We start from the raw sequence: 16,443 nt of genomic DNA on the forward strand, positions 1-16,443 counted from the left end.
AAAAAAATAGACATGAAAGAAAAAATATCACCTGCCGCAAATAAATAAGGTGGGTTGTGGCTTGTTAAACCTTGGTGCTGTCTTCAGCAGAAGGGTAATGTCGTTAGTCCCTAGATCAGGTCTGTTGGTTTGCTGTTGGCTGCAGATAGCTGCTTGGCAGAGGCCATCGGCGCAAACCCTGTGTGTGCAGTAATAAGAGGCATTCAGCCAGGCTGGTCTTGCCTAGCATCATTATATGGTCAATTCCTTCAGCATTTTGTGTTTGCTCCAGTTATTCTGAGCTTTAATGCGTTGAGTAGTTGAAAATGTGTCCTACAACTCTCCAGCACATTAAAAGTTTCTTTTGGATAGCACTTAAATAGCTTCCAATTTATCAAAATAATTTGGGATGTGTTTCTAGTAATCACTGCAGTGCTTTCTGAAATTATTAGCCGACCTATATATGTTAAAGCATATTAGTATTCGAGCTGCTGTATATTTTGGCATTTAAAACTGCCATTTTTACTAGTAGCTCTGATGTTGATAAACATTGTAGGAGAGTTTAATAATTGGGCCCTAATATGCCAGATGGATTTTCTTCTCTCTTAGTGAGAATGCATCATTTCACAGTGCTGATGAAGTTTTTCCAGCCATTTAAAAATACAAGTGTGCTTGTTTGGAGAGTTTTACGGGTACCGGGAGTGGAGAAAATATCTTTTCTGCTAAGGAAAGGAGCTTAAGAATGAGGTATAAAACCAGACAAGGTAGTTAAGTTCACATTTTTGTATCAGGGTGGAAATAACCTGTGGTGTAAAGAGTGCGGGAGGCTTACCAGCGAACGATTAATGCATTTGTTGAGGCCAACTGACGGGAGATTACTTACAACCATCACTCATTTATTATACTTAAGTAATTCTTAATTATTTATTAAATTAATAAGCTATTTATCAAATTGAAAACTCTCCATAAAATGCTAATGTAATTTCTCCCTAGATTGCAGTGTTTATGCTACATAAGGGATATTTATAGCTCTGTAGGCCAATGAAAGCTGAATTTGGCTGAATCCAACCCATATGATTTCAAATTTCAGCCCATATGATTTTCAAATTTCCCTGAGATGAAAAAAAGATCTCCAAGAGTCTTAGATGTCTCTAGATGGCTCCTTTTCCTTCCAATCTGGTTTCACATCGGAGTTTTTTGGTGTCATCTTTTTAGGTTGCTGAATATGCTGCTTGGCCTCTTACCTGACATTTGTAGAGATGCCTACAGACTGCACTGGGATTTTATGAGCCCAAGAACATTTCTGTCCCCTTTACCTTTTTTTTTCAGAGCCACGGATGAGGAGAAACGATACAAAAGCGTTGTTTGAGATGGGAGGAGATGTAGGGAGAAGACTTGAATGAACAGTGGATTTCAGGGATGAAGGAGGCTCTTGGTAGGCAGTTATTTTTGGAGAAGAAAGAAACAGAAGAAGGTAAAGCAAGTCCTGCAGCAAGGTTTATTTTAAAGCCATTTTTAAACAGATCTATATTCATAGCTGGTAGAGAGAGCGTTGAGGCTGTTCAAGAGAAAGCAGGGCAGAGCATGGCATTGGACTGGGACTGCCAACTGTAGGCTTCCACTCCAAATCGTTTTCCAATGCAGCTCTCGTTCCACCCAGCTGTTTCCGTCCACTCCTTCCATATTTACACAGTTGCCTTCAGAGAGAAGGTCTGGAAAAAAGCTGGTTTCAAGCTACTGACAAGAGGACAGGTCTTTTAAACTTCTTTCAGGATGGTTTAGGCTGAGAAAAGGCAGCAGATAGATCTTGACTTGACTCTACCCCTGGGGTCCTTCCAGCAGATGATGTAGTGCAGTGCGGCGAGCAGGCGCTGCGCTTTATTTCTCCCCGAGTGTTGCCAAGGGGAGGTTGTGCAAGGGGGGAAATATATTTCCGTAGTGTTTTTATGGCTTTTGTGGGTATTTGCTGCCTCCTTGTGACAGTACAAAGATGCATGGTGCAGTTCCTCTGAAATACAGGCCACTGTGGTGAGCATTTTAGAAGGAGTGTTTATTGGTCTTTAATTGTTAATTTCTCTCTGTGCTTTCTTCAGAAGGTCTTGGCTGGGATGCCAGAAGCAAGGCAAGTGGCAAACCAGTGAAAGACTCTGGCATGTACAATCGCATGAAATGCACATTTCCTAAAGGAAATTTAATATGAGGATAAAGACAATCCTCTGAATTCTCCACTTTCTGGCTTTTTTCTCCAAGGGAATAAATTAATACGGAGAGAGTTGTGTGTTTGCAGCTTGCCGAGGTCACATTTCTCCTAAAGAAGAGCCGTCCTCATGGGAGTTCAGTAGGTTTTGAAGTGTATCTTCAGTTTGGTGTGCCTGTTATTAGTCTGATAGATGGAAGGGAATGGAGCCCATACATCTTGTAGCAGCCACCCACAGAACGGTGGAGATCTCATTCACTGTGCTGACTGTGCGTGGCACACAACAGCCTGGGTTTATTTGTATGCTCAGCCTCCTGAGAAACTCCTCCTGAAGGTAAATCTGGCTGAAACGGGTCTTTATAGCACAGTGCTGCTGGACTGGCAAAGCATCTGGCTCTTTCCCTCTGCCCTTTGGACTTCCATCTAATTTCCTTAAATAAAGAGGTAGCGAGGAGGTAAAAACGGGATACGCCATGGTGGTAGCTGTTGCCTGTAAGCTGCATCTAAAACGTTTTACCCTGAGATGAAATTGTTGCTCGAGTCATGATGCAAGTGCCATCGCCTGGCAGGCGTTGCCCTTCGGTGTCGTGTTGGCAGCCTGTCATGGGGCTCCTGCAGGTGCTTGAATATTAACATTTTTGTGGTCAGATTAAACATGCAGCCAGGACACTTTTCCCTGCTGCCTTGAAGATTTTGTTTTATCTCCCCCCTTCCCTTGCACGCTGATGCTAAATTTTTTCTGCAAACAAAACAGACAAAAGACGAAAGGTTTAGCTTGTGGTCCTAGCTGTGCTAGCTTGGCTTGGATGCATTTGGGATTTTTGTTCTGCGGGGAGCACTGGCTTTGGGCCTCAGAGATAAAGCAAATGTTTTACCTCAGAAAGAGTAAGTCCCTGTGTGGAAAAGGGAGTTTATAAGAAGAGAAAAGCTTACCAAAGCCATTGAGTCAGTGCGGTGGCGTTCATGCTGTGGGGAGCTAACAGGAGTCCCAAGACAAATGTGGGTACTCAAAATTTTTGTTAGCCCATCATTCACTTCTGCCTGTTGAAGTGTGGTATGAGTGGAAATCCATCTAGTCTAAGTGTGACCTTGTCCGGGAGAGAAATACTATTTCCTGGTGGCGCAGACAGTCTGCTCTTGCATTTAATGCAGCAGTAGGGAGCTTCAGGAAAGAAAAGGAAAGCTGAAGGTATGACATCCTTAATCATCAGTAATGCATGTTTGCTTCTTTACCGAAATAGCAATTGAAGATTTAATGTGTGTGCTTTAGTGGATGGCACATTGTTCTTTACTACAAAGCTCGACAGTAATCCAGTACCTCTCAAAAGGGAAAATAAAATAGTCATTGCAAGTGCTTGTCTAAACTGTTTGTATTTGCAGAAAAATGACCATGCTTTTACAGTGAACAAATGTCAGATTTTAATATTTAGATAAAGTGTGAGGGAAGTGATTTGGAATATGTATCTCGAAATGAAAAAGGCCAAACTAATCTCTCCATGATCCTGCTTAAATTTATGAAGAAATAGGCACCGCAGGAGTCTTTAGAAGCTGTGCAGACATTTTAATGCTGAAGTCACACAGGTGCCAATTTTTTTAGTTTCATATAGTATATGATAGGAAGACGTACCTCTGTATATATCTAAGCCTGAAAAATAAAAGCACGGTGCCTACTGGCTGCCCCGTGAGCGCTCGGTGCCTGATCACATGCAGTTTTCATAATATATAGGCTACGGATAATGATATGTAATCAGGAACAGGCCCTCCTTTCTCATCTCAGGGAACAGCTCTTGCTGTCTGTCCTTTTTTAGTGATTAATAACGCTGCCAAGCCTTTGCACTGCTCTCTGCTAAAGAATTGGCCATCGGAGAGTGGGACTCCTGGTTGCTCGAAGGACGAGGCGTGCAGTTCCTTGTAGCTCATCTAAGGCAAACACTTAAGAAGGGGTGAAAATGGAAATGGTGGGACACAATATCATCGGTTGTGGTATTTCAATCAGGGGCACATCCAGAGGAGGTCACTGGGGTTGTGGTACATGGGTATGGGAGAGCGTGCTGGAAGCCGCAGTGTTGTTCGGAAATAGGAGGCTTGGAGATCTGCGAACTGGATGGATGCTTGGAAGCAGAGCTTTGTTTTTTGTTGAAGGCAGGGAGCATTGAGTGGTCTTTTGGCTGCAGCAGCCCTTCTTGTGTGTCAATGGTCTCCGTTGGGAGCCCCAGAAGGGTGAGAACTGAACCTCGCCAAGACGCACAGCGGTTCCTGGTCAACAGAAATCCCCCTTCAGACACTCAGAGCACTCCAGCTGGCGTAAATGGTGCACTTGAAGAAATAAATCATCTGTTCGGGTTAATCTTCCTATAAGCACACTCTCAAGTACACATAAAGAGCATGAGGAAGAGACTTCTGGAGACTTTTTCTCTTCCCCATCAGTGTGGTACTTGAGAAGAGAGGCTTTTGCTGGGGTACAGTCATACAAAAGGATAAATTTTAATCTTAGCCTGTGTGCCTTGAAGTTGCTTGTTAAGTATTCAGTCCGATAAGATCATAATTGTCAATAGCAGGTTTTTATTATTATGATAACTGCTTTTTGTTAAATCTGCTTTTTTTGCATTTTCCCTAGAAGTTGATAAACCTATTCATCCTTTTGTTCCTCTTTAGATTTAAGCAAAGCAATATAGATTTGGGGAAATCAAGAAATGCCTATAGTTCTGCAAGAACCAGTTAAAAAGAATCCAACTACTATACACCTTATCTTATTTTTGTAATTTTGAAATGAAAAAAAAATCAATTTTCTCTGCCTCTTTCAAGGCTTTTCTTTTGTTGGGTTATCCTCTCACTTTACATATTGCCAAAGATAGTAAATACTGGCTCTTCCGAAACGATTAAATCTTCCTGCCTTACTGTTCTGATTCCCTAGTGAAAATTGGTGGATGTCGTATAAGGAGGTCGAATAGGTAACTTTGGATCAATGTTTCTCTAAAAATAGATGTACATCATTCCTCACTAGGTGTCATGAGCACTGAACTGTGCAAAGCATTTTGCACTGCCGTATTATCTTTCATCAAAGTACTTCTAAGTATTATGTGAACTTTTAGTCTAGTTTTTTGATTTGCTAGTTTTGCAGCTGCCGTTATGTTACGAACAAGGACAATAAGATATTTATTTTCTTTTCTCCTTTACAGTTGCTTCCTGTCTTTGCTCCTGGTGGCAGCTGTGGTTTGGAAGATTAAACAAAGTTGCTGGGCATCACGAAGAAGAGAGGTTAAAATGACAAATTCGAATGCTATCTCTTAAATGGCTTTTTTATAGTTCTCTTGTATTTTTTTGTATATGCATAGTATTAACCTTCAGTTAAGGATAAGCTCCACTAATCTATAAATGCTTCTGTTTAGGCATTGATAATAGTGTACTTTCTATTACAGTTTCAGTGACAAATGATTCTATTTCCTGATGGTGCAACTTCTATGAAGCACAAAAAGTAGGGGTGAATACCCTGTGTTCCCAGAACTCAGGTTCTAGACAGTATAAATACAAAACCACAGCGAATTAGGAGACTCATTATTTAGATCTGTTTTCAAAAAAGAAATACCTGTTGCAGTGCTAACCATATTAGCTCACGCATTCTTCTTTTCACCTAGCTGTGGACCAGCTTCCTAACTTTCTTGTGTTTGCAGCGTATAAAAAATTCATGCTATAACCCCCCCAAATATTGTTCTTCCTTGATCATTCCTGGTGTATTTGGTGATTTTTTTTCACCACCATTTTTCCTTCTCAGCTGTCATTGCACATCACACCCTGAGCTCTTAGGGGGATCAAGATAGGACAGCCAACAAGTTGTGGCTCAGTAACGTAAAGAATGTGTCCTTCTTTCTCATTTTTTAAGCACAAATTCAGAAATGAATAGTAGAGCGAGCCATGTTTGTAGAGAAGCAAGTCCTGTGTGCTGCAAGGCAGATGACCGTACCACATTCCTGGGGTTTTCATGCTGTGGCAGGCACTAAAGCCATGTAAGGCAGAGCCCTGTATCATGTGCAAATAAAGCCAAGGTTAGGCTGGGCTGAGCGTGGCTGGGATTATTTTTAGCTTTGCCTTGTGCTGTTTTCTTGTATGCAAAATGAGAGTAGCCAGACTTCATTCAAGTGACTCCATGTGCAATTTCTAAACATAGTTGTCTGTATCTTATCACCCAAGATGAGTTATCTTTCCCAAGGGGAGAAACACAACATACCCCAAAATCCAAAAGCAAGGAGTATAATCTTCCCATTGCCATAATTTTACCTCCCAGCCGATCTGCTGGGATGAAGCTCTTGGCAGCTGTAAGCACCCACATGTACAACTGTTTTATTCAAGGGCGTTTTGTTCGTACGTAGTAGTTGATCAAGAAGATTCTGGGGATTAATTTCTACAGAAATGAAGTCCTGTGCAAGTGCCCGTTTCTTGCATATCTTCAAAAATCTGTATCTGGTTTTACTTTCCAATGCAGTAGTGGGAATAGCATAAAATAACTCAATCTGTGGATCTTATTTCTTGTAAGAAAGCAGGATGATGTCTGATAACTCTTCTCCCCTTCTTGCTCTTTCTGCTTCAGATAATTTTGCTCTTCCTAGTGAACTAGAATGCATAATCTAACCAGTGTTTTCAAACAGATAACCCTTCATCTTGGAAATAATCTAAGTCTTCGAGGCTTTTTGTATTCTCTGAAGGTAGATAAATTTTGACTACCATGGCTATTATTTTCTTTCTCACTCTTGGCAAGAAAGTAAGATGGAGTCAGCATAATGTTTTCTGCTGGCTCCCGAGGTTAAATGTTATCAAGGAATGCGTGAGAAAAATAGATTGAGAAATAAATACTGTGCTTTTGAGCTCGGTTAAGATATTTTAACAGTGGCCTAAATAAAAAATTTCTCTATAAATTACTTCGAGTCTGATACGTCTTTTAAGAAAAAAATCTGGAGTGCTAACAGGGTACTGGCATGTTCTAGTTTATTTAAACTCGGTTTGCATGTGTGGCTATTTGAGAGGCAGCTCACCAGTACGTTCTTTTCCTGGCAGATTCCTGTCTGGAATCCAGTCAATCTATCTTGCAGTTCATAGGTCTCCCTTATTGCATTCCTCTGTTGTTGGAAGTAGTTGTAAACTTGAGGAAACTTTTAAATTTTTACCATGCCATCAATTAAAGAAAATAATAAAGACTGCCTCCAGAAATGAAAAAGATCTTTGACTTTTTGGTAGTATCTAAGACGATTTTATAGCTCACAGGGTTCTTTTAACACAGACTCTCAATAAATCCTATCAAAGCTCCCTTTAAACATTAGTAGTTAAAATAACAATTAACAGCAGTTAGCTACACTGCAAGTTTTAAGTGTACACAAGTTTGCCACTCTGTTCTAAGGATGGTCTTGAAGCATGTGATTTTTAGGTTTGCCATTTCTCCTTCATTTGGAAGTGCCTGCTTTCCTTGTTCTGTTTACCCTTACAGGAACCTTGGGATACAGAGTTTGCAGACTGGCATGGGGGAAACAAATTTTCATAGAATCATCTGAATGGCTTGGGTTGGAAGGGACCTTAAAGACCATCCAGGTCCAACCCCCTGCTATGGGCAGGGACCGCTGCCTTGGGCACTGCCAGGGATGGGGCAGCCACAGCTCCTCAAGGTGGCCTGGGCAGGGCCTCACCACCCTCATAGTAAAGAATTTCTGATTTATATCTAACCTAATTCTGTCCTCTTTTAGTTTAAAACCATTCTCTCTTGTCCTATCACTCTATGCCTGTGTAAAAAGTTGCTCTTCATCTCTTTTATAAGCCCCTTCAAGTACTGAAAGGCTGCAGTGAGATCTCGTTGGAGCCTTCTCCAGGCTGAACATCCTGAGCTCTCTCAGCCTTTCTTCCTAGGAGAGGTGCTCCAGCCCTCTGATAATCCTTCTCTCAGTGAGTTCTTCTCCCAGTCTGTACTCTCGTCTGTGATTGCCCCAATGCTCATGCAGCACCTGGCACTTGTTGAACCTCATTCAGTTCATATAGACCCACTTCTCAAGCTTCTCCAGGTCCCTTTGGATGGCATCCCTTCCTTCTGGTGTATCAACTGCACCACTCAGCTTGCTGTCATCTGCAAACTTGGTGAGGGTGCACTTGATCACGTTGTCTATGTCATTGATAAAGATATTAAGCAGTCTGTCCCAAGATGGACCCCGAGGGACACCACTCATCACCTGTCTCCACCTGGACATAGAGCCATTGACCACAGCTCCCTCGTCAACTGATGCGGTCACTCCATCACAGAAGGCCACCAGATTGGTCAGGCACGATTTGCCCTTGGTGAAACTCTCGGATCACTTCCTTCCCTTGCACGTGCCTTGACATTGCTTCCAGGAGGATCTGTTTCATGATCTTTCCGGACACAGAGGTGAGGCTCACCAGTCTGTAGTTCGCTGGGTCCTCCTTTCTACCCTTTTTAAAAACGGGAGTGATGTTTCCCTTTTTCCAGTCACCAGGGACTTTACCTGACTTCCAGAACTTTTCAAGTATGATGGAGTGTGGCTTGGCGACTACATCAACCAGTTCCCTCAGGACCCTGGGATGCATGGCATCGGGCACCATAGACTTCCACCTGTTCAGTTTTGTCAGGTGGTCTTGAACTTACTCTTCTCGTACAGTGGGAGGGACTTCGCTCCCCCAGCTCCTGCGTAGAGATTCAGGGACTCATTTTGTTTAATTACTTTTTTTTTCCTCCCTGCATAAAGTGCTGACACAGCTGGAGACCACCTCTTCCACCACCTCCTGCTATGCTACTATTTAGAGGCTGGTCAAAGGGAAAGGTGATTAAGCAGCAGTGACAGGACACCCAATTCAGACAAGGTATTCTAAATTTTCTCTTAATATATATAGACTCGTAGACTCATTTTCGTTGGAAAAGAGCTTCAAGATCACCAAGTCCAACTATCAGCCTGACCTACTGCATCCTATCTCTAATAGATGTCCCTGAGTGCCACATCCACCCATCTCTTGAATGCCTCCAGGGCTGGGCACTCCACCACTTCCCTGGGCAGCCCATTCCAATGCTTGATCGCCCTCCCCATGAAAAAATTCTGTGTCATGTCCAATCTAAACCTCCCCTGGTGCAACTTGAGGGAGTTTCTTTGTGTCCGATTACTTGTCACCTGAGAAAAGAGACCAACACCCTCGTTGCTGCAACCTCTTTTCAGGTTGTTGTAGAGAGCAGTGAGGTCTCTTCTCAGTTTTCTCTTCTCCAGACTAAACAGCCCCAATTCTCCCAGCTGAGCCTCGTGTGTCCTGTTTTCTGATTCCTTCACAAGCTTCATTGCTCTTCTCTCCACACAGTTGAGCAATTCAGCGGGGCCCAAAACTGAACCATGGTACTCGAGGTGTGGTCTCACGAGTGCCATGTACAAGGGGAAGGGGACAAGCACTTCCCCAGTCCTGCTGACCACGCTGTTTCTGATAGAAACCAGGATGTCGTTGGCCTTCTTGTCCACCTGGGCACACTGCTGGCTCATGTTCAGCCAGCTCTCATGTGTTACCAGCTCTCATCCAGCACCCCCAGGTCCTTTTCTCCCAGGCAACTTTCCAGCCACTCTTCCCTGAGCCTATACTGCTGCATGGGGTGGTTAGGACCCAAGCTGAATGTTGTGCACTTGGACTCAGCCCACCTATGAATCCTCTCCAGAACCCTCTGCAGACCCTTCATACTCTCAAGCAGATCTACACTCCTGGCCAACTTCATATCTTCTGAGAACTCGGTAAGGGTGCACTCGATTCTCTCATCCAGATCATTGATAGAAACGTGAAACAAAACTGTCCCCAAGACTGAGCCCTGAAAATGCTGCTGGTGACCAGCCCTCAGCTGGACTGAATCCCAATTTCTGTGACTCTTTGAGCCTGGCCAGCCAGCCAGTGCTTCAACCAGCCAGTGTTTCACCCAGCAAACAGCACATCCGTCCAAGCCCCATGCAGGACAACACAGTGGGAAACGGCGTCAAATGCTTTATTAAAATCCACAAGGACAACATCCTTAGCCTTTCTCTCTTTATTAAGCTGGGCACCTTGTCGTAGAAGGGGATCGGGCTACTCAGGCAGGACCTGCCCTTCATAAGTCCGTGCTGGCTGCTTCTGATTGCTCAATTGTTCTGTATGTGCTGCGTGGTGCACTGCAGCCCTGGCAGGAAATAGTTCTCCAATTTTGACTATATTTTTAGAAGTGGTCAAGTTATGTATACCCGTCTCCCATGGCTTGTGCCATAGTAATTTTGTGCTGCTTCTCTAATCTTAACCCTAAAGGAAGTAGAATATAATGAAATCTGAAGGTAATTCCCAACTATCAATCACTTCTGCTTCCAATATAAACATCGCTAGTGCCCAACTTCTTATCGTAGTGCTGGGTGAAAAGTAGATAACTGAAGCTTAATCCAAGATATATATAGGGCAAAAAAAGAGTATTTTGAAAGATATAGTGGCCAAAATTAGTCCTGCAGTATTGCTTGGAAGATATGCTGGGAGAAGTTATACAGCTGTCTATGAGGTTAGTGGAACAGGGCAGGGAAAATTTATATCATCATCATTTGGTTGCAACTACATTTGCGTTATTCCCTCCTGAGAAAGCGATGTACTACAAATCCAGAATCTGCTACAGGATCTTATAAAATATATAAGATTATCCTTCTTTTTTTTTTTTTTTTCTTTCTGCAGCTAATCGTCTTTGACCAGCTGCTTGCACATGTCAGTGCTGATGTTCCTCAACCTCACGGCTAAAAGGTCTTTTGGGTGGGCAAGCATAGCGTAGCAAATGTATAGGTCTGGGAAAATGAGTTTGGAGCACTGAGCAAAAGTTCAGGTCTTGGAGAGTATAAAACCTGACCTGAAGTAAAAATGGGAACAAATTGTGTCTTATCAGGCAGGGAGGAGATGGGATAGTAAATTGTGCTCCTGTGAGCACCAAGTTTAAATATCTTCAGTCATCTTAAAGAGGGAGAATGGAAATAAAAAGGCAGCTTTTATAGGAGGCTTAGGATGAAGTGAATGACATTAGGAAATAGGGATAGGATACCTTTCTGTTTGTCTCTGGAAAATGGCATCTCTGGAAAATGGCATGTTAAATGTGTCAAGGTGTTCATAGAGAATAATGCACGAAGTAGGAGTGCAGCATTAGAAATGTAACATGCCCATCTGCTGTCTTGAATTTTCTGCCTATTGTTTCATCTTAGCAGCCAAATCTTATTCTCTTCACCCTTGGGCTGTTTTCTGCTGCTCCACTTTGGGCAAGAAATAGCTCCTGTTAACATTTCCAGCGAAAGGAGCGTGGAGAACAACTTGGCCAACCCAGCGCAGCTGTCTGCGTGAGGGTCAGCTGTGTAGTTCTCCATGCCCCCCTGGGATGTGGTGGGAGCATCAACACCAAGTACACACAGAGATAACTAAATTTAGCTGTCTAGAGCCCAATTCTACCCTAAACGTACATAAAATGCTCTACATTTTGCCTCCTTTCTTGCCAAGACTATCCAGGACTGAACGTTTTTATTCTGTGTGCACTACCCAACATATTCAGGATGGGTTTCGTGTATTGATTTACTGCAGGGATTATCCTTCTTCCTGACTTCGTTCCTGAAACCTTTTGCACCCCAAGTGTCTTCAAAATGTAGCAGTGCTTCTGTTTTCACTAGTATCCTCTGCTGTAACATCTGTGAACACTGAATGCCATTTAGGCAGACTGATTTCTGTATGCATTTTCACAGCTAAGACTTTCCAGAGGATGTGCGCTGTGTGTTATTTATTGTCCTGCCTCTGTTGCAGTCTGCTTCCAGCTCTCATCTGTTAGCATTTCATTCATCTCATGTCTTGTCTAGTAGAGTGTGATTTAGGGTATCCTTTGTCAAAGAAAAGGATTCAGGATTGGAATATTTTCAAACTCTAACTGGAAATCAGGATCTTCATCACTGCCTAGACTTTCTGATATCAGCCCTGTGCTGGAACATGAAAAGGTCAGGCTATAAATATGCCTACATTGGGCAGTGGGCCATCACAGGCACTTTGTAGGGCATGTGAGAAACAAAATGCGCTGGTGATGAGCTTTGCTGCTGTATTCATCGAGCTCCCGGCAGCCGTTTGACTTGTGGACCATCTTGTTCGATAGCACCGACAGTGCTGTTCAGTGTCTGTCAGCTCGGAATAACACATGAACTCGGTGGTGGAGGCTGTAGATGAAACACAGATTGGAGGAGTGAGGAATCATGACAAGCAGATAACTTCTGCGGAGGTCTAGATTGCGTGGTCAGCACGCTCGGCTGTCGTATTACGGCGTCAAATGTAACTCTGTATGCAATATCTCTTTTTCAACAGTTGCAGGAGATTTACTTCCCAGATTATCAGTATCCTGGAAAATAGGCTGAAGTGATGGTGGTGGTGGTGATTTTACAGCTGTGTGTAAATTCCCAGTTCCTGCATTATAAAGTAATAAACTAAGAGCATACAGTTCATATTTTCTGTAGCTGGTTGTTAGTGGAGCGTGTCCACTCTGGTTTCAGCAATAGCCTGGGTGTTGCAGATGGTTTGGAAAAACACTGCAAGATTCATTTGTTATCTGAAAGATAAGTGAGAGACTAAAGTGTCAGAAATTACTCATTCTGTCCAAGGGAAAACATATTGAGATTTGATGATGCGAGTGTCTGTGAAAAAGAATCATGGAAGAATCGCAACGGGACGAGGCTCTTCTAAAATATCAGCCAAAGGCACAACACCCAGTATCTGCAACTGGGGATAAAAAAGCTGAAAGCTGCTTTGTTTTTCTGCTGGGTTTAGTGGCAAGAGTAGCAACGCCAGCCATTTGTTTTGTCTGAAATCAGACTACGAGTGCTGTTGGAAGGATCTTTTCTGGGTCAATCCAAATCCTGTGGTTGTGGAAACCACGTGGTGACATTCGGCGGCTCGTACTACCCAGGAGGTCAGATGAAATAATCGTAACTCTTTCTGCTACCCCCGAATTTAAAATCTATGAATGGGGACCAACTCACAGAGGCTGTAGGCTTTTTCCAAAATACAAGTGCTGAGTGCTCTCTGCAGCGATCTGTGCGTCTTTGGCCACCGACTGAAGGAGATTACAGCAGAGGGAAGGGATGCCCTGAAGAGGAAAACCAGCCCTAAATATGAATGTTGACAAGAGATTCCAGCTCAGGGGGAATTTGATGGTCTGGTTTTGTTTAAACGTGCTGCTGTCACTTCTGTGCCTAACTGAGCTCGTGTCCGGTTGAACTTGCAGATGGCCAGTTATGGATGGATTTGTAGCTTTAATGTGTCTGTGCTGGATGCCACCGTGTCACGGTGACAATCATACGCATGACAGCACCCAGCCCAACACTTGTCATGTAGACTTCTTAGGTGTGCTGCTAGAGATTTAAAAAAGAAGCTGGAATTGTTTTTAGTATGTCCTAAAAAAAGCTGGTGGACAGGATTTGGGATGGTGGTGTGATAGTCTAGCTTCAGGAGGGCTTAGCATCATTAAAAAACAAGCAAAAACCCACAAAACAATTGTATGTATATCGAATCTATTGTTATTTCAGACTCCGAGGTCTGTCTCTGATGATAGGAATCAGTGGTACAGGTATCTAATTTAGCGATTTGGAAAACTCGGGGAGAGAGGCAGTGTTGTGTAATTATGCTGGAAGAGCTCTAGTCAATCAAAGGTGTGCTCTGCTATGGTGTAATTATCTAGTGTTGGTGTATATCCCAGTCTGCACGGACTATATGCTTTTGGTCTTTTCAGAAGAAATGGTATCTTATTCTTATTAAAGGTCAGCTTTAATGTGCCCTCCTACTGGGCATGATTATGATAAATAACTTCCTTATCTTAATCAGCCCTGGATTAAATATGTTCTGTTATTTCAGCATGAGGCAACTTCCCAGCAGCTTTGCTTTCTGGTTTGTTAGAGTTTTGAAGTGTGGAAATGCCTGTTGAGAAGCATTTGAACATTAATTCTCTCCTCCTCTCTCTTTCAACGTAGCCTGCAAAGTCAGTTACAAAACTAATTAGCAAACATTAATATGTGCACTGCTCTAGGGGCTTAAAAACTTAATTTTCAGTGATGATGGAAGCATCAAAGAAAATTGTTTGTTTGTTGACTTACATGGTAGTTAATGTAATTGTAGCTAAACGCTTTAAATCACTTACTTATGAAACAATGTGGTCCTCTTCGTGGAATATTTATTTCTTACATCTTTTGTGCCTTTCCTGATGCCCCTTTTTATTTTGTAGGTAACTCCATTGATTTCTCCCCTTTCCCCCAAGGTTACTAAGGAACTATAACATAAAGCAAAGGTTCCCACAATGGGATATATACAAAATAATGTATTTAAAATAAGCATTACTTCAAAATAACGCATGAGCACCTGTCGGTGCCAACTGCATAGAAGTGCAGCTCTGTCCTGCCGCTGTTGCCACCAGGATTGGCACGTTCTCCAAAGGCCCTTGGGAACCCCAGGAGGGGGAGATCCCCTTCGAATACAGGCTGTGGGAGCCCAGGAGCTGCAATTTTGGGAGATGTCATTACAGGAGAGCTCTGGGACAGATTCTTAAGACAAGGTTTTCTAGGTTAGTCATGCAGCAGTGTCTGCAAATAGGTAGTTAATTTGGGACAAATGGGACAAGCCACTTTCTGAATTCAAATGAAGCCCGAGTTCCTGCATGTTTTGGATGTCTGTAAGCACAAAAGCCTGTCTACCAGTCCAGCCAGTCTGCCCAGTATGCTTTGGAATGAAGGGAGCACAGCCTGTCCTCTGACCTCAACAAAATCACCATGACTTAGGTTGGCGAGTTACCAGGTCAGAATTAATAAGCCTTGCTGGGAGAATTTTGTTACCCTTTGCTTACATATCCTCAGCGTACGCAGCGAGACCTTTTGGTGTTTGATTAGATTGCATTTTGCACGTTGTGCAGAGCCTTGGAGGGAACGGGTAAGGGGACTGACTCGATCGAGTAACTTTGCAGAACTGATGCAGTTAAAAAGGTTGGTCGGGAAGGAGGAGACAGCCTTGTTCTGCTTCTTTCACCCTCTGTTTAGCCTTGATCGGGAGGGGATGACCAGGGCTGCTAAATCTGCATTGGAGAATGGCACCTTCAGCATCCTGCATGGCAGAGCTGCACTTCTCAGCATGATGCAGGAAAATCCCAAATATTTTTTTCTGCCCCAATTCTCCTTTTTCTTCTAAATGTCTTAAACAACAAGAGTACAAATCAGTTTCTGTCCTTATCTTCTTCATCCGTTTCCTCTCTCCATGATGCTGGAGCTGTTACTTTCGTAAGACTTACTGCTGGTTGTGAGGTCTTTGGGTTTCAGCCCACTGGACCATTTTATCTTTGCAATACAGATAGGGTAACGGTTCAAAACACAACACAAATTTCAGGGTGCCCTGGCTTTTGAAGCTGGCTGTGGACAGCCTGGAGGATATGGCTGCTGATTGTGCTCATTCGTAACCAAGCGGAGCTTGATGTTTTCCATGGTGGGACAGAAATACAGCAGTAGAGATGCCTGTGGTTCTGCAGGAGGTCGTCATTGCTTTAGCTCTGCAGCACCACCCCAGATTCATTGCAGCCTGGGAGGTTGTAATACGAATCCTCGAAGGAAGATCTTTAGTCGTACTCGTGTCAGCAAGGTAAAGGACCACGTAGCTTGCTCTGCTGAAATATCTTCAGCAAAAGTGCCTCTGAAACCCAACTGGATGCACGGAGTAGCTGAACTGCTAAAACCAACAAACTATAGGTACCGAAGGTAGAGAAGGCTCAGAGTTTCAGAAAGATTTGAAGGATTAGATCCACAAATTTTGGGGAAAAGAAAAAGACTATGAAAGAAACTATTGCTCTTTCCTGGATCCCATTTTTAAAGCCACCTCTTTCAACCACAGGATGGAGTATCGGTGCCACACGTTCCGCTGATACCTCTGCAGCATTTTGTCCTGAGTCCTGAATCCGTCCTGTCTGCTGGAAATACTTTGCTTCCTTTCCCATGAGATCCTGCTTGCTTTGCTTTTACTCTCCCTTAAACCAAGAGCTCATCTGTGCCCGTTGTTCACTTTGCACACCCATGGGTTTTCTGTTCTGGAGCTTCCATTTTTTTCCTTTCTCGGTTGAAAATTGAGATGAAACTCGTGTAAAAACCCGCCTTTGTTACAAGTTATAGATGGCTGGTTTGGATAGCTTTTAAAATCCATTCTTTATAAGGAGCAAATAAAATCCAAAACGCGTGCCCCTCTTCTGGAAAACCTGGCAT

The 16,443-nt window shown here is 43.1% G+C and overlaps 1 protein-coding gene across 2 annotated transcripts in view; it reads left to right on the top strand.

Moving 5' to 3' along the window:
* ATRN (attractin) overlaps nt 1–16,443 on the top strand; it is a 144,803-nt gene that overhangs the window by 109,784 nt on the left and 18,576 nt on the right. For both annotated transcript variants that reach the window (XM_035547379.1, XM_050710518.1), the window contains exon 26: nt 5,356–5,434. In XM_035547379.1, coding sequence (XP_035403272.1) covers nt 5,356–5,434 — 79 coding nt within the window. The remainder of the gene's footprint in view (nt 1–5,355; nt 5,435–16,443) is intronic.

The sequence above is a fragment of the Cygnus atratus genome, chromosome 4 (genome assembly GCF_013377495.2).
Source record: "Cygnus atratus isolate AKBS03 ecotype Queensland, Australia chromosome 4, CAtr_DNAZoo_HiC_assembly, whole genome shotgun sequence".
In the NCBI taxonomy this organism is placed as follows: Eukaryota; Metazoa; Chordata; class Aves; order Anseriformes; family Anatidae; genus Cygnus; species Cygnus atratus.